Source organism: Acanthochromis polyacanthus, chromosome 18 (genome assembly GCF_021347895.1).
Source record: "Acanthochromis polyacanthus isolate Apoly-LR-REF ecotype Palm Island chromosome 18, KAUST_Apoly_ChrSc, whole genome shotgun sequence".
Classification (NCBI taxonomy): domain Eukaryota; kingdom Metazoa; phylum Chordata; class Actinopteri; family Pomacentridae; genus Acanthochromis; species Acanthochromis polyacanthus.
Window position 1 is genome coordinate 22,354,091 of NC_067130.1, and position 26,573 is coordinate 22,380,663.

The following is a 26,573-nucleotide window of genomic DNA, read 5'->3' on the forward strand; positions in this document are numbered from 1 at the left end:
AGCTTCTTGGTGCATTACCGCCACCTTCTGTTCCGGAGTGTGGACCAGACAGTAGACTTACAGACTTTACCCGACCTAGTTCAAACTATCAAATCTACAAACACACACTACAAAGACCAAACAAAAACCCAAACAAACAAATAAACAAAAAAAAACAAAAAAAACCCTCTAACTTGCACTCTCCACACCAAAGCCAAAGCCTTGGATTCAGCTCAGTCTCCAGATTTTACTTATTAGTTTCACTAACTCATCGACAACGGAAGAAACAACATAAAAACACAGAGTCTATATTCACGTTTTTTGCGCATAATGCAAAGCAATGAGCCATACATCGTAAAAAATACTCGTATCTTTAAACGATACCAACCAAATGGTTTTCTTAAACAGATTTATAGTAGTAGTACCTGAAGGCATCAATATTGGACAACGTTAGCAGCGACACCAGGCGACCGGAGGACTATCGGTTAAAGGTCAAAAGAGATTTATTGTCATTTTCATTATGCATTTTCATACACTGAAAACATTTGAAAATATTTGAAACTGAATTTGAATAATTTATTTTTAAAATTAAATCAATCTCTCTATATACTTCTGCTTTTATTTTTAATCACAATTATTCAACTTGAGTAGTTGTAAATTCAGTGAATCAGAATTAGCTGTATTGGTCAAGTATGTGCACATATTCAATGAAATTAACTACAGTGTTTTCTTTGCTGTCAAAGTACTTGCAAAAAAATTAATATGTGCATTTAAACAAGGAAAATGAATGTTAACTACTAAAAGAAAAGTTTAGTGCAGAATTAAAGTATATCAAAATTTATTCTATTAAATTTTATTGGAACATTGGAAATATATAATGAAATTGAAGAATGGTTTTGAATAACCATAACAATAGCAATAAAATAATAATACTTGTAAATTATGGAGTTTTATTCAAGGGCTGCACAGTGGAATAGTGGATAGCACTTTCGCCTTGCAGCAAGAAGAGCCCTGGTTCAAAGCCTGGCCTACACGCGTGGGTTTTTTCCGGGCACTCCGGCTTCCTCCCACAGTCCAAAAAATATGCTGAGGTTAATTGATAACTCTAAATTGCCCGTACTTGTGAATGCGAGAGTGATTGTTTGTCTGTATATGTGGCCCTGCGACAGACTGGCGACCTGTCCAGGGTGTCCCCTGCCTTTGCCAGAGTCAGCTGGGAAAGGTTCCTCCAGCACCCCCTGCGACCCTAGTGAGGATAAAGTGGTGTATAGAGAATGGATGGATGGATGCTTTATTCAATATTAAATAAGCAATTAAACATAATTAAAGAAGCACACAAATAAAGACAAATACTAAAATGATTACAGAAATATGTTATATATACATATATGTATATATATATATATATATATATATATATAGCCAGCCATCAAACTGTAAATCTCTTACCCCTTCTGCAAGGATGATAGAACATCAGATTCAATAGTATGTGGCATATCAGTTTAAGTACTTTCATTATTATGTGCAAAATTATTTTATTACTTCTTATTTTTTTCAGTTTTACTTTTGTTTTGGCTTATTTATTAACCAACGTATAGGTCACTATTAGACAATGTATTTATTCTGATGGTACTGGAATTTTTTCTGAGTAATATCTGGCAGAAGAAAAAAAATAGAAAATGGGTCGAAAGGGGGACGTGTCTGACGTCATGACGTCTATGAAAGGACTCTTCCATATTTGGTCGTGGCTTCCTATGACATCTGGGCGCCCATGATGGCGTGCATGTCGCGCGTGTGGCAGCAGAGCTCCAGGTTTGCCGCGCGGCTCCGAAAGCGGGACTGGGTGTGCAAGTCGGCGAGTCTTTCAGTCAGATACTACAGCACCAAGACGGCTCCTCAGATACCGGGAATGGAGTACCAGGTATGCTGTCTGCTCTAGGACTTTTCACCGGCTGCAAACGAGCTAGCTAGCCAGGCACTAGCACTAGTTTTTCAAGTTTTGTAACGCAAATTCTAGAGTTTTGACAAAGTTTGAAGTTGAATAGAAACATGGCTGACAGGACCGCGCGATGCTCTATAAACTTCAGCTGTGGTTAGCAACGGAGCCACATGACTGTGAGCCTGTAAATGAGCTGCTGTCTGCTGAGGGGCTTTGCTGTGAAAGTTGGTGTAGACAGAGCTATGCACACTGCTGAGTACACACTGCCACTGTCAGGCTACATTGACAGGATCCATATCAGAGTACAAACAGTGCATTGACACGTGGGGAAACTCGTGTGATGCCATGTTTCACTATCTAACTGCAGCCAGGTTGACATGATGTGTACAACTTAAGTGCTTACGTCTGAGTGTCATTTGACCAGAGTGAAACTACTGTATCTTAACAGCTATGTAAGTATGAGTGTTGGGTCACTCACATGGTAGTCCATCATTTCCCTGATTAATGGAAATGTCAGAATCAGAAATGTCAGAATATAGTAACAAGTCCATGACAGGTTTCCAAAGCCCAAGTTAAAATATTTAGTTGTCTTCCTGGTTGTCTAACTATTCAAAGTCTAAAGATAATATGTTTAATGTAATAGAAAACCAACTCTACCAAGTAGTGCTTTATGATAGTGTAATAAAATGACATTGAGATATTGCATTTTTCTTTTGAAATCAATAGTGACATGAAAAAACTCTGGAATTTTTTTTACCAGATGACTTAAATATCTATTTAGGAAAGTTTAGTCATTCTAAAATGACTGGGGTAGTTTTGCATCTGCATAGAGAACAAAAAATTTTAAAAAGCTAAAAGTTACTTCTTACTGTACATATAGTTTTGGAGAATTAACTGTTTGGAACCTTTCTCATATAGTGTAACACTGACAAAGCAAAGACATCCAAAATAGTTTTTTGCTTTGGATGGCATTCAGATATGGCTTTGCATTCATCAAACTGAGCTTTGCAGTGCTGATTTAAATAGTCAAACATACTAGTCATGCCACACTGCCTGTTTTTAGCCAACATTATCCTTTGTGTTGCTGAAATATGTCTATACAGCTGACTCAAGCTGCACAGCGGTTATGACCACAACAGTAACAAGAAAAGCAGTCCGAAAGCACAGTACTCCGCCAAGGCTGCTCAGTCATCATATGATTTCTGATGGATGACGTTTTTGAAAAATTCGTGATCCACAACGGTTGATTTGTAGTCAGCAGGCAGCTGATGTAGTGTTCACTTGTTGTCATAGTTACAGTGACGCTGTGCCACTATCTCGAATATTCAGGGCGAATATTCGAATACCAAAATTAATATCCGGATACCACCGTAGCGAACGAATATTCGGATATTCGGGATATTCGGGTCCAGCCCTAAAGATTAATAATATAGACATGTATATGTTAAAAATTCTATATCGATATAGTAACTTTTAAATATACAACTTCACTACGTGTTTTCTCATTCATCCATTCACACACACATTCAAGGCACTAGCCTGCTACTGGAAACAACTTGAGAACAAAGACACTTGGGCATGTGTTCTTGCCATTAGTGGACAACCCACTCTATCACAGCCGCTCCACTTAACCAATGAACATACTTATTAGTGTGCTGCAACCAGCCAATTAGCTGCTTCACCTGAAAGGTTACAGTATCATCCCTGTGAGTATTTTTGTGGGTACAGCAACCTAATGTACAGGGTAAGACCTGTGTTTATGTTTGTGAGATTAGATAAGAAGGGGAATTTAACTGAAAAGCTAATGTGGGTTGCTGAAAGTGTTTAGTTCTTGGGTAGCAGCTGCTGTTCTCTCAGTGTAGCTGTCCATTCTACCTACAGTCGAGGTCAAAAGTTTATATACACTTGTAAAGAACATAATGTCATGGCTGTCTTGAGTTTTCAATTATTTCTGCAACTCTGATTTTTCTCTGATAGAGTGATTGGAACAGATACTTCTTTGTCACAAAAAACATTCGTGAAGTTTGGTTCTTTTATGACTTTGTTATGGGTTAACAGAAAAAGTGACCAAATCTGCTGGGTCAAAAATATACATACAGCAATGCTAATATTTGGTTACATGTCCTTTGGCCATTTTCACTTCAATTAGATGCTTTTGGTAGCCATCCACAAGCTTCTGGCAAGCTTCTGGTTGAATCTTTGACCGCTCCTCTTGAAAGAATCGGTGCAGTCCAGTTAAATTTGTTGGCTTTCTGACGTGGAATTGTTTCTTCAGCATTGTCCACGTGTTTTCAATGGGGTTTAAGTCAGGACTTTGGTAAGGCCATTCTAAAACCTTAATTCTAGCCTGATTTAGCCATTCCATTACCACTTTTGATGTGTGTTTGGGGTCATTGTCCTGTTGGAACACCCAACTGTGGTCAAGACCCAACCTTCGGGCTGATCATTTTAGGTTATCTTGAAGAATTTGAAGGTAATCCTCCTTCTTCATTATCCCATTTACTCTCTGTAAAGCACCAGTTCCATGGGCAGCAAAACAACTCCACAGCATAATACTACCACCACCGTGCTTGACGGTAGGCATGGTGTTCTTGGGGTCAAAGGCCTCACCTTTTCTCCTCCAAACATATTGCTCGGCATTGTGGCCAAACAGCTCGATTTTTGTTTCGTCTGACCACCAAACTTTCCTCCAGAAGGTCTTATCTTTGTCCATGTGATCAGCAGCACACTTCAGTTGAGCCTTAAGGTGTCGCTTTTGGAGCAAGGACTTCCTTCTTGCACGGCAGCCTCTCAGTCCATGGCAATGAAAAACACGCTTGCCCATAGACACTGACACCTGTGTTCCAGCAGTTTCTAATTTTTGGCAGATCTGCTTTTTGGTGGTTCTTGGTTGACTCTTACCCCTCCTGACTAATTTTCGCTCAGCAGCAGGTGATAGCTTGCATTTTCTTCCTGATCGTGGCAGTGACAAAACAGTGCCATGCACTTTATACTTACAAACAGCTGTTTGCACTGTTGCTCTTGGGACCTGCAGCTGCTTTGAAATGGCTCCAAGTGACTTTCCTGACTTGTTCAAGTCAATGATTCACTTTTTCAGATCCGTGCTGAGCTCCTTTGACTTTCTCGTTGTAGCATTTGTGGGCGTTTGTATCCACTGAGCCCTATTTAAATGGCCTCAGAGAAGTAACCAGCTGTAGTCACTCATAATCACTCACAAGAAGTTAAGAGGCAATGCTATGAAGCTCATTTCATTGACACAACTTTCAAAGTCAACGAAATTGCTAATTCATGTTGCTGTATGTATATTTTTGACCCAGCAGATTTGGTCACTTTTTCTGTTAACCCATAATAAAGTCATAAACAAACCAAACGTCATGAATGTTTTTGTGACAAGGAAGTATCTGTTCCAATCACTCTATCAGAGAAAAATCAGAGTTGTAGAAATGACTGGAAACTCAAGAGAGCCATGACATTATGTTCTTTACAAGTGTATGTAAACTTTTGACCATGACTGTAAGATACAGTGCCGACACCGCCATGTTGTAACATTTGATAATAATGTCTCTGTGGAGACATAACAGCTTTTTGTCTAATCAGTGCAAAATTAGGTGATAATATGTTTGAACCACAAAATGTTAAATGTAAATTTCTCCCACTCCTGATATTTTTTTCTCAAAGGCGAACACAGAACATGCGATTTACAGAGCAGGTTTGCGTGCTGCGGCAAAAGAACACTTGCGTTCAGTTAAAATAAGAGGCTGAAGTCCTGCTTTTGGAGATACCTAGGTGAAAGAATTTCTGTCTGTCAATAGTGGAGCTGAGGAACACTCCTTCTAAAAGCAAGAATATTCAGAATGGTTTCTGCTGTGTCAGTGGAGGTGTGAAATTGACAGAAAGGAATTCAAAGAAAATGAGGGGTGTGTCTGTCCTTGGCGGTGCAAGAGAACATACAGTGGGTAAGGAAAGTATTCAGACCCCTTGAAATTTTTCACTCACTGTGTCATTGCAGCCATTTGCCAAAATCAAAAAAATTCATTTTATTTCTCATTCATGTACACTCAGCACCCCATCTTGACAGAAAAAAACAGAAATGTAGAAATTTTTACAAATTTATTGAAAAAGAAAAACTGAAATATCACATGGTCAGAAGTCTTCAGACCCTTTGCAGCGACATTCATATTTAACTCACATGCTGTCCATTTCTTCTGATCCTCCTCCAGATGGTTCTGCTTCTTTATTGGAGTCCAGCTGTGTTTAATTAAACTGATTGGACTTGATTAGGAAAGGCACACACCTGTCTATATAAGGCCTTACAACTCACAGTGCATGTCAGAGCAAATGAGAATCATGAGGTGGAAGGAACTGCCCAAGGAGCTCAGAGACAGAATTGTGGCAAGGCACAGATCTGGCCAAGGTTACAAAAGAATTTCTGCAGCACTCAAGGTTCCTAAGAGCACAGTGGCCTCCATAATGCTCAAATGGAAGAAGTTTGGGACGACCACAACTCTTCCTAGACCTGGCCGTCCAGCCAAACTGAGCAATGGTGGGAGAAGAGCCTTGGTGAGAGAGGTAAAGAAGAACCCAAAGATCACTGTGGCTGAGCTCCAGAGATGCAGTCGGGAGATAGGAGAAAGTTCCACAAAGTCAACTATCACTGCAGCCCTCCACCAGTCGGGGCTTTTTGGCAGAGTGGCCCGACGGAAGCCTCTCCTCAGTGCAAGACGCATGAAAGCCCGCATAGAGTTTGCCAAAAAACACATGAAGGACTCCCAGGCTATGAGAAATAAGATTCTCTGGTCTGATGAGACCAAGATTGAACTTTTTGGTGTTAATTCTAAGCAGTATGTGTGGAGAAAACCAGGCACTGCTCATCACCTGCTCAATACAATCCCAACAGTGAAACATGGTGGTGGGAGCATCATGTTGTGGGGGTGTTTTTCAGCTGCAGGGACAGGACAACTGGTTGCAATTGAAGGAAGGATGAATGCGGCCAATTACAGAGATACCCTGGAGGAAAACCTCTTCCAGAGTGCTCAGGACCTCAGACTGGGCCGAAGGTTCACCTTTCACCAGGACAATGACCCTAAGCACCCAGCTAAAATAACAAAGGAGTGGCTTCAGAACAACTCTGTGACCGTTCTTGACTGGCCCAGCCAGAGCCCTGACCTAAACCCAATTGAGCATCTCTGGAGAGACCTCAAAATGTCTGTCCACCAACGTTCACCGTCCAACCTGACAGAACTGGAGAGGATCTGCAAGGAAGAATGGCAGAGGATCCCCAAATCCAGGTGTGAAAAACTTGTTGCATCATTCCCAAGAAGACTCATGGCTGTACTAGCTGAAAAGGGTGCTTCTACTCAATACTGAGCACAGGGTCTGAATACTTATGACCATGTAATATTTCAGTTTTTCTTTTTTAATAAATTTGCAAAAATTTCTTCATTTCAGTTTTTTTCTGTCAAGATGGGGTGCTGAGTGTACATTAATGAGAAATAAAATGAAGTTTTTTGGTTTTGGCAAATGGCTGCAATGACACAGAGAGTGAAAAATTTCAAGGGGTCTGAATACTTTCCGTACCCACTGTATCTGACACTAAAGGTGATGCAGTATTGTCAGATTTTACAACAAATGATCTAAGATGGATAATGGCTTAGGAGACTTAACAAAATGATAAGCTGTTTTTCCTTTTTTTTTTTTTTTTTTTTTTTTTTTTCTTTTACAGGGCTGCGTCTGTCTTTGGGATCTTATAACACCTCTGTCTATGGGGCTGTTTGTCTAATTGCTTATAGAAAAAGGCTGCAGTTTGTCTGGATTTTTTGTCATTCATGAAGCTATTAAAATCGCACAGTAAAAATGGTGTCAAAGTCCTGCACTTATTTTATACTCAAAGTGAAGAGTGAAAGAGATTTTGTCAGCACTCATGAAACATGCTTTTAGACATCGCTCAAGAATTCAAGTAAAGTATTGGGTCGACAATGGCATTGGGACAAGTAGTAGCACTGTTGAACTCTTAACGATACCCATCCCTATTAAGAGCTCTACGGCACAAAGGAATAAGCTGTATCAGACTCTGGATACACTCAAACCCTGTCACCACGACACATTCAGTGTTGCCTTATTTTTGGGGGTTCCCAGCAGACACCTCTGCAGATGTCAATGTGTAACCCAAAATTTGCAGCCACATAGACGGTATGCAAATCTATCACATGTATCAGACTAACAAAATGGGTGACTGTGTTGACAAGATGTGAAAAAAGATTAGCCACACCTTTTATTATTCATCATTGAAACAGTTGTAATAGAAATAAAAAAAAAAGAGTTTATCCAAGAACACTTAGTTTAGACTAAATTATGTTCTTTCAGACATGAAAAATGAAAATGATGCGAGTTGTCTTTGTTTCAATCACCAGAAATTTGTTTGTAGCATGATGTGTTTCAGGGCTGCACAGTGACATAGTGGTTAGCACTTTCGCCTTGCAGCAAGAAGATCCCCAGTTCAAATCCCGGCCTGGGCCTGGGATCTTTCTGCATGGAGTTTGCATGTTCTCCCTGTGCATGCGTGGATTTTCTCCGGGTACTCCAGCTTCCTCCCACAGTCCAAAAATATGCTGAGGTTAATGGATAACTCTAAATTGCCCGTAGGTGTGAATGTGAGTGTGATTGTTTGTCTGTATATGTAGCCCTGTGACAGACTGGCGACCTGTCCAGGGTGTCCCCTGCCTTCGCCCGAGTCAGCTGGGATAGGCTCCAGCACTCCCCGCGACCCTAGTGAGGATAAAGCGGTATATGGAGGATGGATGGATGGATGATATGTTTCGGTTCATTTGCCTTTACCTCACATATACCTCTTGCAATGCGACTATTGCTCATATGCACATCAGAGTCAATGCTGAAATGATGTCGAGTGCAGCCCTATTCAGCAGATTATAGTTTGTTTGTTAAAGCATGCTGTGGCTCCAATCGTTTGTCTCTCTGCTCTTTCTACAGGATGCCGTTTGCACCCTGAACACGCTACAGACCAATGCCAGCTCCCTGGAGCAGGTCCGTCGAGAGCGGAGCCACCCTCAGCTGCAGCTGCAGGCGATGAGAGGCTTCCTGGAGAGAGCCGGCCTCACGGTGAGTCAATCACATTAACACAGTGAGTACATGGGGCACAGAACAGTGATGGCTTCAGTGAGTACAAAGAGTGTTACTGTTGTCTGACTTGATAAAATACTTAATTTGCTTAGTCTTATCTAACCTGTGTGTGTATTTCAAAGGTGGAGGAGCTAGACCATCTCAATATCATTCATGTAACCGGAACAAAGGGCAAGGTGAGCTGACTACACACACAAGCTGCTTGTGTAATATTTGCTGCAATTTAAAGGACCAGTCCATAATTGTTTGACCATATAAGTCACACAAAGATGAAGTATTGAGCTTAAGATTTTGAGTTGTATATTTGCAATTATCTGCAAATTGTTTAACTTTTAGACAGTAGGTTGTTCTTTTCATATTGACGGCAACATTAATACAACCTTAGATCAGAAGGTCATGGCAGCGCATTTTCAAACGATGTTATTGTGACAGCTGTACAAAGGTAACTCACAAGTGTCTTATGTTTTTCTTTCAGGGGTCCACATGCGCTTTCACTGAGCAGATTCTGCGAAGTTATGGTTTCCGCACAGGATTTTACAGGTAAAACTACAGTGAATGAGCATTCTGATACTGAGAAACTAGACAAATTACAGAAATCAGTGTATGAAAATAGTTATTTATTTTGTTCTTTATGGACCAATCCTAAACTTTGCCCTACTCTCCTTAATGGTTCAGTCAAACGCAGACAACATCTTCCAGCACGGGATCACCAGTTTTACCCACAATGCGTATGGACTTACCACAGTCATCCATAGACAGAATAGTGATTTGTGGGCTGTAGGCTGGCTTTGTCTTCTTGCTTTATTTTCACATTTCTCTGAATGAAAGTTGGTGCTGGCAGTGGAAAACCACAGGGTTTAAGTCTGATATCTTTTTATGCTTTAGTGTTGGCTGAAGCTGTTGCTGGAGCCATTATGTCTTTGGGTTGCCTGTCCCGTTTTCATGAGGACAGTACCTCTGGAACACCTCAAAATTGCATTATAACATGATGATTGATGTTATTCACTCTCACCTGTCAGAGGTCATAATGTTGTGGCTGATTGGTGTAAATACGTTTAACAAACGTTTTTAAGTCTGAGCATTTCTTAAACAAAAACATCCGTCAACATGATGTCCAATCAGCATCTTTCTGAAGCAACTTGACTTATTGTGCATCACCTGCTGAGGGGTGTGTGAGATTCACTGAAAGACACATTTTAAAAGCCTTATGTATTTCGTTTGTGTGGATTAGTGAACCAGGCGTGCACAAAAGCCATGTGATATATTCCTTGCAGAAAGCACACGCTGCACTCTGATCGTTGTCCACTGCATTGTTTCCGATGACAAAGGTCATCTTCATAGCCTCTCAATTGAAACACGAGAGCTGTGGTCAAATGAAATGCAGGGCTTAAAGTTTTCCGGCGCCGCGCCGGATTTCCGGCGCATGGAAATGTACCATTGAAAAAATTTCATCCATCTCCGTCCAGAAGGCTCCAAGCATGTGCGTCATTGTGCATTCAGTTGCTCCGCTTTAATCAATCAAACTCCAAATCCTACATTAAAAATTATACACCTTCTGTCCAGGCATGCGGCTTTCTGATAGAACTTTTATACAATTACAGTTCTCTAACTGCGAGTGCGCATCGACTGCTGGGCGCACGACATGCTGCGCCCTCTTGGTTCGGCATCGTCAGTGCTGCTGAGCCACTGATAAGAAATAACAGTATCCCACAAACAAAATCCAAATTTGCAATATTTGTTGGTGTTTTTTGTAATTATATTTGAAGGGAATTACTGGAAACACATTGATATATATTGCATATTATTTATTTTATTTCTGCTTGGACTGTATACCCATTCCACGTGTCCCAGCCCTGTGGCTGCCTGGTCTCTCCAGAGCGCACGGAGCTCCAATCTGTGAGCGGTGCGGTGAAGAATCGAGCAGCTGATCACTGGTCAATAGCGTTGGAGCTTGTGTTTAGCCCAAAGACGCAGATACTAAAGTTTGCTCAGACTTTGTGTGACAGAGGAGAGAGGATGTGTCTCTGCTGATTAACAAAGAGAGCAGCCGCTGCCGCGATCCCTGAGCCGCGGTGTGTTGACTCGCCCCATTGGCGTAAGTGCGTCAGTGGCGATGCGCGTGCATGCCCCACAGTCCCCATGGTTTCGCCACAAAATAAAAACAAACGGGCTTATGTATTGAATTTTAAAAAGTAACAAAAACAGAAGTTGTTGATTTTGTTTGATTTCTTAATCTTTAAACATTTTCTATGTGTTTTACAACGGCAAAAGGAAAAAAGGAAACAGCTATTTAGTTTGCTGGCTTTTATTTTGAAAGGAAAAAAAATCAAACATCAAGCCATACGGATTTGTCCCATTATTTTCCTTAGAACATCTGTTTAGTTAAATATGCACAAACTGAATGTAGCTTAGGTGATATTAACCTTTTTTATTTGAGGACATATAGGATGTTTGTAATAATGAGTTAAATAGCTCTCAGCAGATTTTCTGACCTTATGCATCCGAATGATGTCTAGCCACAAACAAAAACTCTCCAATCTCAAGCAAATATTGTTAGTCAGAACAGAATGAACGTATGGGTTGTGTGAAATGAATAATGGATAGGTAGTTAAATAAGAATGTTCTTAGGCTACTTTCACTGTTTTTTCTTCCCAAAATATAGATAAAAAAAAGAAACATTTAAATTGAAAGCCAACTGAACAAATTATACAGTGAATACATTTTTTCCCTTATCAAAAACAAACAAAATGTGTGTCAGTTCAAACTGAAAATCAAATGATTTAAACTAATCACACAGATTATTGAGGTTTATCAAATGAGCAGTTACTAACATGCGTATGTGTGGTTATGTGCTACAGAGGGCTTCTTAATCAGATCTTCGTGAGAAATGGGCTGACTCCAGAGGAAAAGGCCAGAGTAGAAGTTCTTCAGCATGAGCAGTCCATTGCTGCCAGGACCCAGATAAACCAGATCAGGAAGGCCCGGATTTCTTTGCTAGTTACAGAGTTTGAGAGAGTCAGCGTCATGATCAACTTATTTATATTGTGAGGCAATAACTAAAATTGCATTAAAGAATTAATACTAGTACTTTTATTACCTGCTTAAATACAAAGTTGGTAAAGCAAGTGACATATGACAGTTTATTCTCTTGTAGTGTTCCAGAGAATATTAAACAAGTTAATTCTGTTGTCTGTGTTTTGCAGTTTATTTCAACAAACAACATTTTGAACATGTTAAAAAGAAAATGTTCAGAAAATTCACAAACAAAGCAAAAACGAAAAAAGAAATGACTTTTTCAAACAGTATTCTCCAAGCACTTAATATTCTCTTGAGACTGACACTTGAGATAATGTAAGTAAAAATTGTGCCTTATGAAGGAAAGCAGCATAGTTTTGTAGCAGTTTTGTTGTGGTTGGTGTTGTTTTGAGTTCTTGTTAAATCTACTGAAGAGATAAAAATTATTAAAAGTTATTAATAATACATGTACTTGGTTTCATGATTTTTCCCCTTTACACTAAAATAAATCTTTGCAATTATAGTGATGTGGTATTGAAACATCAACACAAAAAAAATCTGACTTTTGGCACTTTCTAAAATGCCTTAAGTTTTGGCCAAGTAAGGTTTTACATTTGAGCAACAACAAAATAGTGGGATCATAATGGGCATTATTTCCACCAGATGACCTCATATTTGCTCTGAATTAATAGAATCTCATATATATTGTGTTTTAGTGCATTTTAAAACACATTTAAATACGTTTACTGACACTATAAATTGGATCGTAGAAGTTCAGGCTCAGGATTTTTTCTCACTTTAAGCCCTGGAAATGTGTCGTAAATGACTGAGTCACTAGGCTGTCTCAGGATTTGTCAGATTATTCTAAAACCAGATTTTGAATGGGATTGGCTGTTGGCATAAGAAGGCATCCTGATCCAAGTGCATGGTTTGCCTTGACACTTGATTTTTTTTTTTTTTCTGAAACACATGAAATGTTCCAAACCTCTGAGCTCCTCTGAGTAGTATTTTTTTAGCCTGTTTTTTCTACACATGGGCCTCTAATGTACAAAGGTCTATATGCAGAACATTGCTTAAAGCGTAGGCTAAGCAGTATATTCAAACTTGTCATTAATCATTTACTATTGTAATAATACAGGGCGTGTCAACAATTATTAAGCAACTCCTAATGCATGTGTTTTATAATGGCATTTATTTACCTAACAGTATTGGGTAAACTAAGAGTATAATTTGACTTCAGCCAGTGTGAAAAACATTAACTGGACAACCAAACCTGTGAATCCCTGAGAGCAACACACTGTGGAAGAGGGACATCTTTATACTATTCAATTTGCTTTATCTGCGTAGCCTTATGCCCTCAACAATACTGCTGATTTTCACGAACGTCATTAATGTTATAATCCAGTAAATATATACTTGGAGCAGGCCTGGCACAGATACAGAGGCATACACCGTTTTAAAATCATGCATTATTATTGCATGTGGTTAAATATCATTAAATACAGAATGAGATGTAACATCCTTGATGACTTGAGGCAGGCACAGAGACCATCGAGTGTGTGAAAAATGAGGATGGTGACAAGGTTAATATTTTTATTTATGTTCTTGAGCATATCTATGAAAGTGTCTAAACCCACATTTTCTCATCCTTCCTGATTGCAGTTCCCCACATCTGGTACAAGTCAGAGAGAGGATTCGAATCAATGGGCAACCCATAGGAAAAGAGCTCTTTACTAAATACTTCTGGCAAGTTTATGGACATCTAGATGAAACTAAGGTATGTCTTTGTTTCAGCTAATCATAGACTAACTATGACTGTGCATTCTCTTCATCCAGAATGTTTTGATGGATTTAAAAAAAAATGTGTTATGCCTTTTATGTTTTTGTTCTCATTCGTTTTAGAACATTAAATTGCTTTTGAGTGCATATAAAAGATCTGCAAAGTTATAAAGTCTAGTGTCCATGGCAAAGGATTAACTCCGTCCCACAGACAACACTTCACCGTAACAAGTTTATCTTAGCACCTTTTTAGTGGCTAGTTTGACACCCCCTCAAACTAAGAATGAGCACCTTCCTTGCCATTTGACATTGTGGGGCCCTTTTCAGACATGGCATACATAATATTGCAGGATAATCAGTCTATTAAAGTGATGGAATTCTGTCATATGACGTTTTTATGTTAAGATTCCTCACGGTTCCATTCAGACACAGTGATGGCAGAGAACCATGGTTGCTCTGCCATATTTGTCTTTCATGAAATATTGGGCAGTAGATCAAGTGACATAATGAATAACAATACATGAGTACATATAAATTAAACATATGAACCTGTAAATGAGCATAATACTGGCCCTTTAAAGTAACATTGCAAGCATAGATGTGTTTTAACCAGTTTTGCTTTCTGCCTGAGGAGAACTTTTCTGTACATTTTCAGTGTCACAGGTAGTAACTGAATCAAGTACAAAATGAGACACTTCACGTTGGGACGTGACTCTCATGTGACTGCACACTAAGGTCACTTGACCAGCATTCAGTTCTGTTTAACTCCTAATTTTGAATAGATCATTGGTTTTTCTTAAAAAGAAACTGTGTGCCAGTGAGAAGTGCAAAGACAAAGAATCTTAATAATCTTATTTGCATTAAAAATGTCAACCTATTTGCTTTGATCACACTTTACTTATTACACAACTTCATATGCGTTTTTTATAGTTTCATGCCTTCAATTTTGTTCTGCAGTGTGGAAAATCTAAAAAAAAATCAAGAAAAACTCGTTACATGAGCAACAGTACCTGAACTTATGGCATACTCTGTGAACACAAGGAACTATAGAAACTGGAAATACTGACATACATAAAGACAAATTCAAAAAATGTATATACTCATTTCTATTTATTGGTGTATAATGTTTAATGCAGCCATTTTTTTCTCTCTTTTCTCTCCTCAGGATGCTCACGGAGGGACAATGCCAGCATACTTCCGCTTTCTCACCATCTTAGCCTTCCATGTCTTCCTTCAGGAGAAGGTGTGCCATTAGTACTGCCTTTATACTGCTTTTACTGGAGCCAGCAGATTGCAACCCAATGTTTCTTTGGATTTATACCGACAATCAGGTCCATAAATATTTGGACATTGACACAGTTTTTTTGCATTCAATCAAATAATCATGTTGTCTAGCCTGTAGCTGTTAAAATGGCTGGCTCTGGATGGACAGGCTGATGGGAAAGGTTCTTATTATTGACTAATCTTGAATCTAAACATCTCTTTTCTTTGGTCAGGTGGACTTGGCGGTAATTGAAGTTGGTATTGGTGGAGCATACGACTGCACCAACATCATAAGGTAAGAGTCTCTGTTTAAATGTCAAAGAATAGCACTAACATACTACATTTTAGCAAAACAAACCATTCTGTAACACTGGTTGTGCACAACGGACATGTGAGTTTGATACACATTTATGCAACTGTAACATCTTTTATGATTTTTTTTGGACCAATAAAATACACCCATTTAGCTTCCTGCCTGCTTTATCACAATATTATATGTGTGATCCACAATATCCAACTGTATCAGACTGCTGAGAACAATTGTGTGTCTTAGTGCAGAACCTGCCCTGTTGTTTTAATGTTTACACCTGTTTTCTGCATGAGAACCGAAGAACACTCGGTACAAAAGAATGCTACATGTTTTGCTCATTTGGTTGTGATATATTGGCATGCTCCTGTTTTAAAGTCAGTCAGTTTGTCGCAAAAGTAAATATTGTACTTGTTGGGGACTATTTTCAGCACCTTAACAGTATTTCTGTCAGCAGGACGGCATATGGGGGTTTGAGTCAAAATCTGTTTGTTCGTGATAACGAAGGAACATGTAATACAGCACCACAGTGGGGACCATTGCTTGCATGTTTTCATAGGTTTTTGACATACTGGAGCACTGTGGCACAGAGGAATAAGACGTCAGGGACTGATTCACTCAACACTTGTTAGCAGGATATGGTCAGTGGACGTTTGGGTCTCTACATGAGTATTGCAGATAAAAACAAATACATAGAAAATTCTTACACTTGAACTGTGAAAAAGCTATTTACAGGTTACAATTTTAGACTATTAGAAAAAGCACACCATGAATCACTCATGTGACATTAAGTAGTAAGTGCTATTTGTGTTACTGATAGATACGATACAGTTATAATATGCCTGTAAGGAGGGAGGAGCTAATTTGTCAGCCTCTGATTACGGAGTTGAAAGTCCGTCCCCCCCCCCCCCCCACGCGCACACACACACACACACCTGGCCAAGATAGGCAGCAGCAAATACAAAACGGTTACAAAATTACACAGTTAAGACATGATAAAAATTAATAAATAAATAAAAAGAACAAAAATAATTAAATTTATAAACAAGTTATAAAAACAAGTGCAAGTTGTGGAAATGGCCTCAAGAACTTGCAGTTTTGATTTAAAGGCACTCAATGAGATTAACTCAGTTAATCTAAAGTCTTTCTGCAACATATTCCAGGCAGACGGTGCAGAACAAACAAAAGCCTTTTTACCCAGCTCAGAACTGAAAGCAACGGATGATCTTGTGAGCGGAGCGAGTGACGATCACAACTTTTCTGTGCTATTAAGGAGCAAATGTAGGTTTATTAGGTTGATTAATGCTCAAACGATAATCATGATTAGTTGATCAGTAGGTATATTATAAGCACAGCCACTGACACAAACCAGGAAATTTCCTACCTTCACAGTAGCTAAAACTACACTTAAAGCTAGCGGTTAAGTTAGAACGCAGCCACAGATCGTCCCAAAACAATGCCTGGAAAACAGTAAGTAACAATGATTTAAGATATGGGCTTTGGTGGCCAATAGCAGTGACAGAATGGTTAGCGATAAACAAAACCGCAAACAGAACTGCAGTGAACAAACTGTTCAGTTGGCCTCACAGTAAACAGAGAAGAGTATCCTAGTATCCTGTGATGTCTGGTCTCATCACTCTATGTATTTCATGATCCTTATTAATGAAGATGCCAACTTGTGAATGACAGATTCCTGCTATCACATGCTGTTAATATATACCATGTAATATGTTTTGGTTTCAAATGTTTATCGACTTTTCTTGATTACCAATAATCGGCATCTGCATCGGTGCTCCGTCAATACATTGGCGGTTTTCAATATATGGACTGAGCATTTTAAACATCAATATCAGTCGATCTTGTTGATTTTATTGTGGGAAATCAAAATCTCGATGATGATTAATATTCCATTAATAGTGCAGCTCTACAATAGACCTAGATTTTTATTATGACTTTATGAGTGTCCATGTAACCAGTGTTTGTCCCTGTGTGGTTGTGTCAACAGGAGGCCATGGGTATGTGGCATCTCCTCCCTCGGCATAGACCATACTCAGATTCTAGGAGACACCATTGAAAAAATCGCCTGGCAAAAGGGAGGCATCTTCAAGGTGTGTTTTCTATAAACACCGGGACTTTGTCACAGAGTCACAATGACTGCACAAAATGTAATTCATTAACTAACTTTTATAGGCTTTTAACTTCATCTGCAGTGGACATTTGCTGTGATGTCATGGAGTTCTGAAATGTATTTATTTGTATAATGTATTTAATGTATCATGATACATTCGGTTGAAGGACTGCTATCTTTAAACCCTGGAATTAATTTTCTTAGGTGGAAGATGTGACTTCTTCTGGTTGCATTCAGACTTGATGGAGCCCTTAAAATGTGAACTGCTTGTGACCTGTCCAGTGCTCTGTCATCTCATTTGCTGTTGGTTGTGCTTGCAGCCAGGGGTGCCTGCCTTCACGGTCAGACAGCCAGAAGATGCGCTGGCTACACTCAGGGGCAGGGCCAAAGAGATCAAAGTAAGTGTTCATATTCATATGAGTCTGTGGAATGTTCATGTAGATGCTAGGCTTTACATACCTTTTCCTCCAGCTGTATTTAATACAATCTAATATGGTGTTGCAGTGTCCTCTGCAGGTGTGTCCAGAACTGGACGATTACCAGACAGACTGTGGACCCCTGCGTCTGGGCCTGGCAGGGCAGCACCAGCACTCCAACGCCTCCCTGGCCCTCCAGTTGAGTCACACGTGGCTGCAGAAAAGATGTCTACCAGGTAGGACTGATGTTTCGAACATTTGAACTGTATGTCAGTGGCAAGAAGAACAACATGAATCCAAAAATGTTTTCAAGAGATTGGCTTAAGTGGGCAAAAGCTACCATTTCTCTCAAAACAGGACAAATTAGTTTGATTTGGCAGTGCACAGAAATTCTGTATGTGGAAAAACACTGATAGGTTTGACATATTTCTGAAATCTTACCAATATACAACGGTGTTTGATAGTCTGTGACATCTTTTAGATTTAAAAAAAAAAAGTGTATTCATGTAACCTTAAACAGCACAATATTTTCACGAGTTAAGAGAACCCAAATAGATACATGAGCTAAAAAATATTATACATTGTCTTTTATTCATTTAAGAAATGATCCAATACTAATATCTGTGAGTGGCAAAAATATGTGAATGTATCTTAAGCTGAGTGTTTCTAAGTCAATAAGATGATTGCATTGGGATGAAACCCATTCACCCACCAGAGACATAAACACGTTTCACACGTGCAATCTGTATGGAAAATAAATGGATGGGCAGCATGTCTGAATGCACACTCCGGTCTCTCATCCATAAAAGCCATGCTGGTAATCTTGCTAGTTCAAACCTAGTAACATTTCCATATAGCATTCAACACAGCACAAGTCTGAACTTAGCTGTCATATTAACTCATTGACATGCACATGCAGTGATACTTTAGGGTGTGTAAAGTGATTTCAGTGGTAAGATTGCCAGCGCAACTTTTATGGATAATTCTCATGCAGCCGACCTGTTTAGTTGCTCTGTTATCATAAGAGTGCATGTGGGAAAGGGTATTTCATTCAGACTTTTGCAGATTTACACAATATGGAAATTCTCACCTTCAGTTAGGTCTGCTAGAATACTCGAGGTGTGTTTACATGTTTTTGTAAAAAACTGGTTCAACAAGAAAAGCACTGAGAGTGCAGTACTCTGCCAAGGCTGCTCAGTTGTATGATTTCCATCGAATGAAATCTTGAAACAGTTTGTGGTCCGCAGCGGTTGATTTGTAGTAGGACTGCAATCCTGTGATCGTCAGTGGGCAGCTGATGTTGCGTTCACTTGTCATTGTTACAGTGATGCAGTGCTGCTATCTCACAATGATACTGAAGTCTTTGGAAAATCTGTGAATGCAGACTATAAGCCGCATCACTGCCAAAATCTAATCACTTGGTCCTTGTGTCATTTCTGACCTTCCCTGAAAATTCATCCAAATCCTTTAGTCTGTTTTTGCGTAATGTTGCTAACACAGACAGACAAACCAACACCAATCGTCACATAACTCTGCCGTGTTTCTTGGCAGAGTAAAAACATCAGAAAACAGAGTCAAGGAAGCTTTTTGAAGTCCTATTTGTGATTCTCTCTTTGACGACACAGCAAAACAAAGGTTAAAACCCTTGTACATCCTCAATAACCAAGAGCTAAATGGCACACATGCAGTTTCCATTCCGTAGTTCTAACAGACTGCTCTGACAAAAAGCTCTGACTTTAATGGACACATGAAGATGACAGTGTTATATATTCCATGTGTAAAAAGGGCTTTAAACTGTACCAGCTTTCACCACATATTCTCTCTCAACAGATAAAAGCTTTCCCTCCACCAGTGTTGAGAACTTTGCTCTACTTAAGGCAGCTTCCTTCAAGCCCAGCCCCATCATGGTGAAAGGTGAGTCTTGGAGCCATTCAGGCTATGTCCTCACTAAAATTTAGGTTTTTAAAACACATTTATACCTAGCATCCATTCTGCTGCACAGTTTTCTGATTACTGAAACTTACTCTTTTGGAAATGCTGCTGATACTATTTCAGTAAATTAGGGTTTGTCTTAATCTGGACGTTTTGTTGAAAAACCCAATTTTAAAATGTAAATATAGCTTCTGTCATTATGTCTGTATGAATGTGTATGTTTGTTGTCTGTTTGTTGCCAGGGCTTGCAGACACGGAGTGGCCCGGCAGGAATCAGACTCTGAAACATGGAGCGGTCACCTACTTCTTGGATGGAGCTCACACTATGCGCAGTATGCAGGCCTGTGTACAATGGTTCAGAGAGACTGCAGCCCAGCATGAAAGGAATGCAAGGTGAACTTCACTCCCTAATGATATGACCCTCAGAATGGGCTGTGGTTGTTGCATCCTTCAAGCAAGCTAATGTTATTGCAAGTTCAGTCAAGAGACACGTGTTAAATGAGGTGCTAAGGTGAAGGCATAATATCTGTATCTATTTTATAATGTTTTTAATGTGTTAAATTATTAACTACAATGTATTTTTTCACGGTCAATTATTAACATCCCTACTTCTTTGACTGTCAGCACAACATACAGACTTTTTTGTTCATTAAGACTTGTCACAGATGACCAAGGTAACTATTTTGCAGCAACATGTTTCTACTTCTCTCACACAACAGGAGGGACTTGCTTCATAACAAACACACCAGTCTACACCGCCACCTTCATTTAATGTGCAGTCAGACTGTGGCTATGTAACCTCACTGGTTATAAAGCATAGTAACTATTATAATTCATATGATTATTCAGCCCGGTCTCACGGGGATTCGTGAAACTGTCACGTCAGTTTTTGTTTCGGTTTCGTGCGCACCAACACGATGTCGTCATGTTTTTCGTGCCGCTCACCACGAGCGAAACCCGCTGTGGTAATCACATCTGAAAGTGGTTTATACCGGCGGATTCATGACGATCTAAGCTGTCCATCGGCGTTTGGGGTGGCCGCTGCAGCCGGACATTCTTTAAATTCCTATGCAAATTCGGCGGATTCATGACGATTTAAGCTGTCCATCGGCGTTTGCGGCTGCCAGACATCTGGCCGCAGTGGCGGCCGCGGCCGCGGCTGCAAACGCCAATGGACAGCTTAAATCGTCATGAATCCGCCGGTATAAACCACTTTCAGATGTGATCCGGCGGCCGTAATGGCGGCCGCTGCGGCGGATCGTTAGATCGTCATGAATCCGCTGAATTTGCATCGGAATTTAAAGAATGTCCGGCGGCCGCAGTGGCGGCCGCAGCGGCGGCCACAAACGCCGATGGACAGCTTAGATCGTCATGAATCCGCCGGTATAAACCACTTTCAGATGTGATTACCACAGCGGGTTTCGCTCGTGGTGAGCGGCACGAAAAACATGACGACATCGTGTTGGTGCGCACGAAACCGAAACAAAAACTGACGTGACAGTTTCACGAATCCCCGTGAGACCGTGTTGGATTATTTTATGCGTTGCTTGATAGATAGAGATGCTCGTGAAGGAAGGACTCAGATTCTTTACTTTAATCCTAATACCAAACTGTAAAAGTCCTGCAGTGAAAATGTTAAAGTAAAATTATGTGAGTATAATCAGGAAAATCTACCATATTAGTTTTTCAAGATGTGAAATGAAATCAGTTGACCTGTTTGCTTCTGATACTTGACCACCTTCATGTAGCTTAATAGCTGCTGCCGTTACTGTCACTATCCAAACACTTGAGACACTTGTTCAGGAAACAGTGATGTGAAATGTTGACATGCTTGTTTTATAGTGGACCTGTGGCCAGAGTGTTGCTGTTTAATGCTACAGGGGAGAGAGACTCGGCAGCCATGCTGAAAGCACTAGTGGTGAGTACAACTGCTGACACTCTTACAGAGATTAATGTCACTATCTTTAAAATTTTGCAACAGAATGATGTTGTGGTAATCTTAAGTATGCGGATGTCCTTATAAACAAAATGTGAATATAATGCAATGACATTTTTGTCTTACATGAAATATAAAAGCAAAAATACTTCAACTCACAAATCTATTCATTCAAATTTTCCCAACTGCATAAATCCTGCTTCTAAATATTTGTTGATGTTTAGAAAATGCCCCATTTCAGTGCTTCAACTCACACACTGCTTTTCTTTCTTTTAGCCATGCCATTTCGACTTTGCTGTGTTCTGTCCAAACATCACTGAAGCCATTGCTTCCTGTAATGCAGGTGAGATGAATAACAATGTTGTTTGGCTGTAGAAGCTTGAAATAAACTCACATGATTAAAGGACCATACCACTGCTTTTGCACTTTAAGATTTCAATATTTTCTTGACAAATCATTATCAAAGCATACCTAAACTTTAAGACAGTGGTTTAGATTATTTAATGGAATTCTTTAGTTCATTCATCGCTTTTTGAGAAATACAAGAGTATGGTGTTTTTCAAGGGTTTTGAAAAAGTAAAAATTTGTCATGTCTATGCTTTATATACAAAACCGGAGTCAGGTCATGGTTAGTTGGTTAGTGTAGTTTAGTGGCAAATGTAATTAACTTTTTTTCAACAGGCTGGTAAATGCCAAGAAAATAATAAAGTAAAGTTCTGCAGCCTTGCACTGGTAATGTGGAGTGTAGGAACATGACACCAATAGTACCAAAATACAAATTCACTCTTCTCAACAGAACCAAATGTTGCATCTCTCCCCTCGCTTTCTCCACCATAATAAGACAATCAGTGATCGAGACATCAATCTCAGAAGTTTAATCACTAGTAAAACCCAATTTCATCAGATTTATACTGTAAATATTAGCAACCATAAAGATTTAAAGCACAACCTTGAGTGTTTTCTGATCAAGAACCTGACATGAAGTCTGATAACATCAAAATTTTGCTGAATGCAAGTTTTAGATCAGATTAGTATATATATTTGTGTATGTGTTAATATGCACTGACAGTCAATAGAAACTTTGAGACCATATTTTTCAACATAATTTTTATTTTGAAGCCCGAAACTGGATTTTCTTCATGTGAATCGTTTGTTTAGTATATTTGCATACAGAAACAAAAATCTAAAGTTTCAAGAATGATTTCAAAATAAAGAATTTCACAAAAGAAAATGGCACCTGCCAAACACAAAGTCACAACAGTCAATACAGAGTATGGCCTCCATTTGCTTCGATGCAGGCAGCAATCCGTCGGCGCATGCTTTGGACCAGGCTTCTGATTGTGGGTTGGGAACAGCCCATACGCCTGGCTACATCACTGTAGCTCAAACCGGCCTCCACCATACCCAGTGCCCGGAGACGTTGTTCATGTGATAGACGCGGCATGATGCTGTTCACTGGACTAACAATGGTGGCCTTTTTTGGGCCTTTATATAGGCCTTCAAACCCCATTGTCAAATTGTGCAGATACTCACTGAGTATTGCTTGGTGTGTATTTGGTTCACTTTTGCAAAGTGACCAACCCATGTGCAATGAATCATGACAAAATGACAACTCATCATTATCTCAACTACCAGGGCACTAGATCATCAGTAAATCCACAATGAATAATTACAACCCCCCTACAAGTAGAATTCTGCGTACATTTCTACCTCAAAATTTCTATTGACTGTCAGTATATTATGAATATATTCACCCATCATTTCATTCTGTCTCTTCTCAGACCAGCAGAACTTCAATGTATCAGTTGAGAACATGCTGACTCGCTGCTTGGACAACGAGAGGAGCTGGCGTCTTCACAACAGTCTGGGGGATGACAAAGGCACACAGCTGTTCATCAAGGGCAGCCTGCCGCTGGTCCCTGAAAAGAGACCAGACACCTTGGTGTTCCCCTGTATCCTCAGTGCCCTCCAGTGGATCACTCAGGGCAGAGATTCAGTGCTGGCAGACCCCACCAAGAGAGTCTTCCCAGTTAAACCCAGTGTCATGGCCAAAGCTGCTCCTCTCTGTGAAGTAGCTGAGATCCACGTCCTCGTCACTGGAAGCCTCCATCTGGTAGGAGGTGTTCTCAAACACTTGGACCCAGCTACTTCAAAGTAAACAGGACCATGTGAAATACTTGATTTCAGACCCTTTAAATAACAGATGGGTCGGTACTCTGCTTGCATACATTTACCTGTAATAGGGAGAAATAATTTCTGTCTGTACAGTTGATGTTTTTGTGCTATTAGCTGTTCAGATAGTGACTTTAAGTCTTGAATGGGATTAGCTGCACCCAGCTATTGCTGTTGTCTTGGTAGGTTCTTAACTGTGACTGACAGCAAGAACAGCTAATTTGGACCAAGGCAGCTCTAGTTTCACCCAGAGCCTTACTGAGAAGCACACAAATGTGTGGATCTCTTGTCTTTAGTCTTACTTGAAGCCAATGTGTTTACATGACCGGCAGACAGTACATTCATGTACGCCATAATGTGATCTGAGTTTGTCAGACTGAGAGTCTGTGTGTGTCCTTCAATTATCACTGATGTCCTTTGGATGAACCTGAGTGGTGAGGTGTCTATTGCGTTATATTACATTTGTACAAGAGCTGCACATCAATAGGTATCGGTTGTGAGTTTTCTGGTTTTTACCATTTCTATTTGGTTCACTTGACTCTTATCTTTCACACGTGTTTTTAAATGAAAAACAATTTTGCACGCTTTCTACTTTTATGTTGTCACTATTTGTCAGTGTGCTTCCCATACATGGCCTATTCATCACTTTGTTGTGTAAATGTTTCTAACACTAATGTTGGCATCAGATGGATTAAGAGAACTGCCAATCAAATGCAGTGTAATCTGTTGTACACTGGAATTTTAGTCTTATTTAAATGGACCTTAATTTAACTTTGCATTATCTGACGGTAATACATGCAGTTGCTGTATGTGTATTGATGAGATGCTGGACTTGCATTAAATGTTGTCATAACAATCTATCCAGAGAATCTGACAGAGGCCATCACCTTCACAAGAACCTCAGCCACAAAACCAAATAAAAAACACTGACCTATTTTAATATTCACATGGACACATCAAGTCATAAGATGCACTTAAATGAAATTGAAAATTGTGAACATGAAATTTGCTCAAATCTTAGGTCAGTTAAATAATATAGATAGTTATTGTGTCAATTATTGTTTTGAACATTTCTTTGTCTCCCTGTGTCAACCCAAACCTGATAGTGTGTTTAGCAAGTGTGGACACAATCTATATCTATTCATTGTCATCAATAAATGTCTTTCCACAATGCAGCATGTCAACTTATGGAAAATATGTGCTGCTCACTATCCATCAGAGCGGCTCCCAGAATCCCCCTTTAGCCGTGGACATCACCATCTTTATCCGTGGTGGTGATCTGATAAGCTGATCTCATGCTCCAGTGTGCATTCATACCACTGGATCACAATACTTAATTCAACAATGTAATACATTTTTTTTGGAAATGGGTCCAGTAAAGTGTTAGTAAATACTAGTAGTTACATGTGATGCTGTCATGTGATGTTCTTAAACCTGAGAGTAAAAATCCACCAGGAAATACAGCACCATCCACACAGCAGTTCCACACATGAATGAAACACCAAAGGTAATTTTAAAAAGTTGAAGAACAACAACAATGTGATAACATGCAATGAATCAGACATGTGTGGAGCGATGAGCAAACGGTAATCTTCCTGATTGCGAAACAACACAAATGCCATGTTTCCATCAGGTTTTCTCAGGGTTTTTTTTTTCTCCATTTGAAATTTTACCAGCATGCCTTTAATAATGTCATCTTCTTGCAGTGTCTGCTGGAACAGATTCTCCACACCTTTGACTTATTATTTCAATGGACCAGTTCATATAAAAGATGTTTAGGATATTTTTTTCACCTCATGACAAATTACTGTTATAAAATCCTCATAGCAACTTATGTGACACTTTAAGTACTTCTAACACAATTCCATCACAATACATACAATGTGAAGTGCATAACACAGTGTCTGATTCCCACATTGTGTAAGAAACGGCAACATGTAATTTAAGGATCAAATCCTTGTTAACTACTTTAAGCTGGCAACAGTTTGGACATTTGATGCTGTGCCAGGTGAGTCTGAGTTGAAAGTCCTGGCAGAGTGTTATTTGCAGGCTGCCTCTGTCATAACACTTTATTTTTTTACCTTGCTAACATATCCATATGTTCTTTATATGGTGGCTGTATGTTCAGGCCCGTTGTCCTGCAGCAGAATGAATTTAGGATGATCAGAGCCCTGATGGTTTTATGTGATGGATAAGAATCAGAATATCTTAAATCTCTTCACTTTTCCACAGCGCTCTATGCAAAGTTGATTTGAAACCGTGTTAGTTTACTTTTTTCAGTTCATATTTTAAAAAAAAAAACAAAAAACAACAACCACCAAAAACAACCCACGCATAATAGTTTTGTCAGATGCAGCTTTGAGTGTGTTTTTCTCATTTTTACCGCATGGGTAGATTGTGTGTCTGTTTTTTTACTCTCTAATGTGTAGTTTTACAGACACGAGTATTTCTATTTTTGTATTTATTTATTTTGTTTGGTTTTACTGCTTTTGTAGGTTACTACTGCTTGGAATAATTGTGTACTGTAAAAACTTGCATTTTACTGTTTTTGAAATGAAAACAGAGAAACT

General features: G+C 39.5%; 1 protein-coding gene across 1 annotated transcript; it reads left to right on the forward strand.

The window, feature by feature from the left end:
- The first annotated feature begins 1,717 nt into the window (after positions 1–1,717).
- Positions 1,718–25,178, forward strand: fpgs (folylpolyglutamate synthase). Its single transcript, XM_051938256.1, has 15 exons — positions 1,718–1,900; positions 8,906–9,034; positions 9,178–9,231; positions 9,531–9,595; positions 13,733–13,847; positions 15,015–15,092; positions 15,346–15,407; positions 17,425–17,527; positions 17,868–17,945; positions 18,052–18,199; positions 19,794–19,877; positions 20,138–20,288; positions 21,738–21,813; positions 22,108–22,174; positions 23,613–25,178. The coding sequence occupies exons 1-15, from the start codon at positions 1,751–1,753 to the stop codon at positions 23,987–23,989; spliced, it is 1,737 nt and encodes a 578-aa protein (XP_051794216.1). The 5' UTR covers positions 1,718–1,750; the 3' UTR covers positions 23,990–25,178.
- Positions 25,179–26,573: the final 1,395 nt, after the last annotated feature.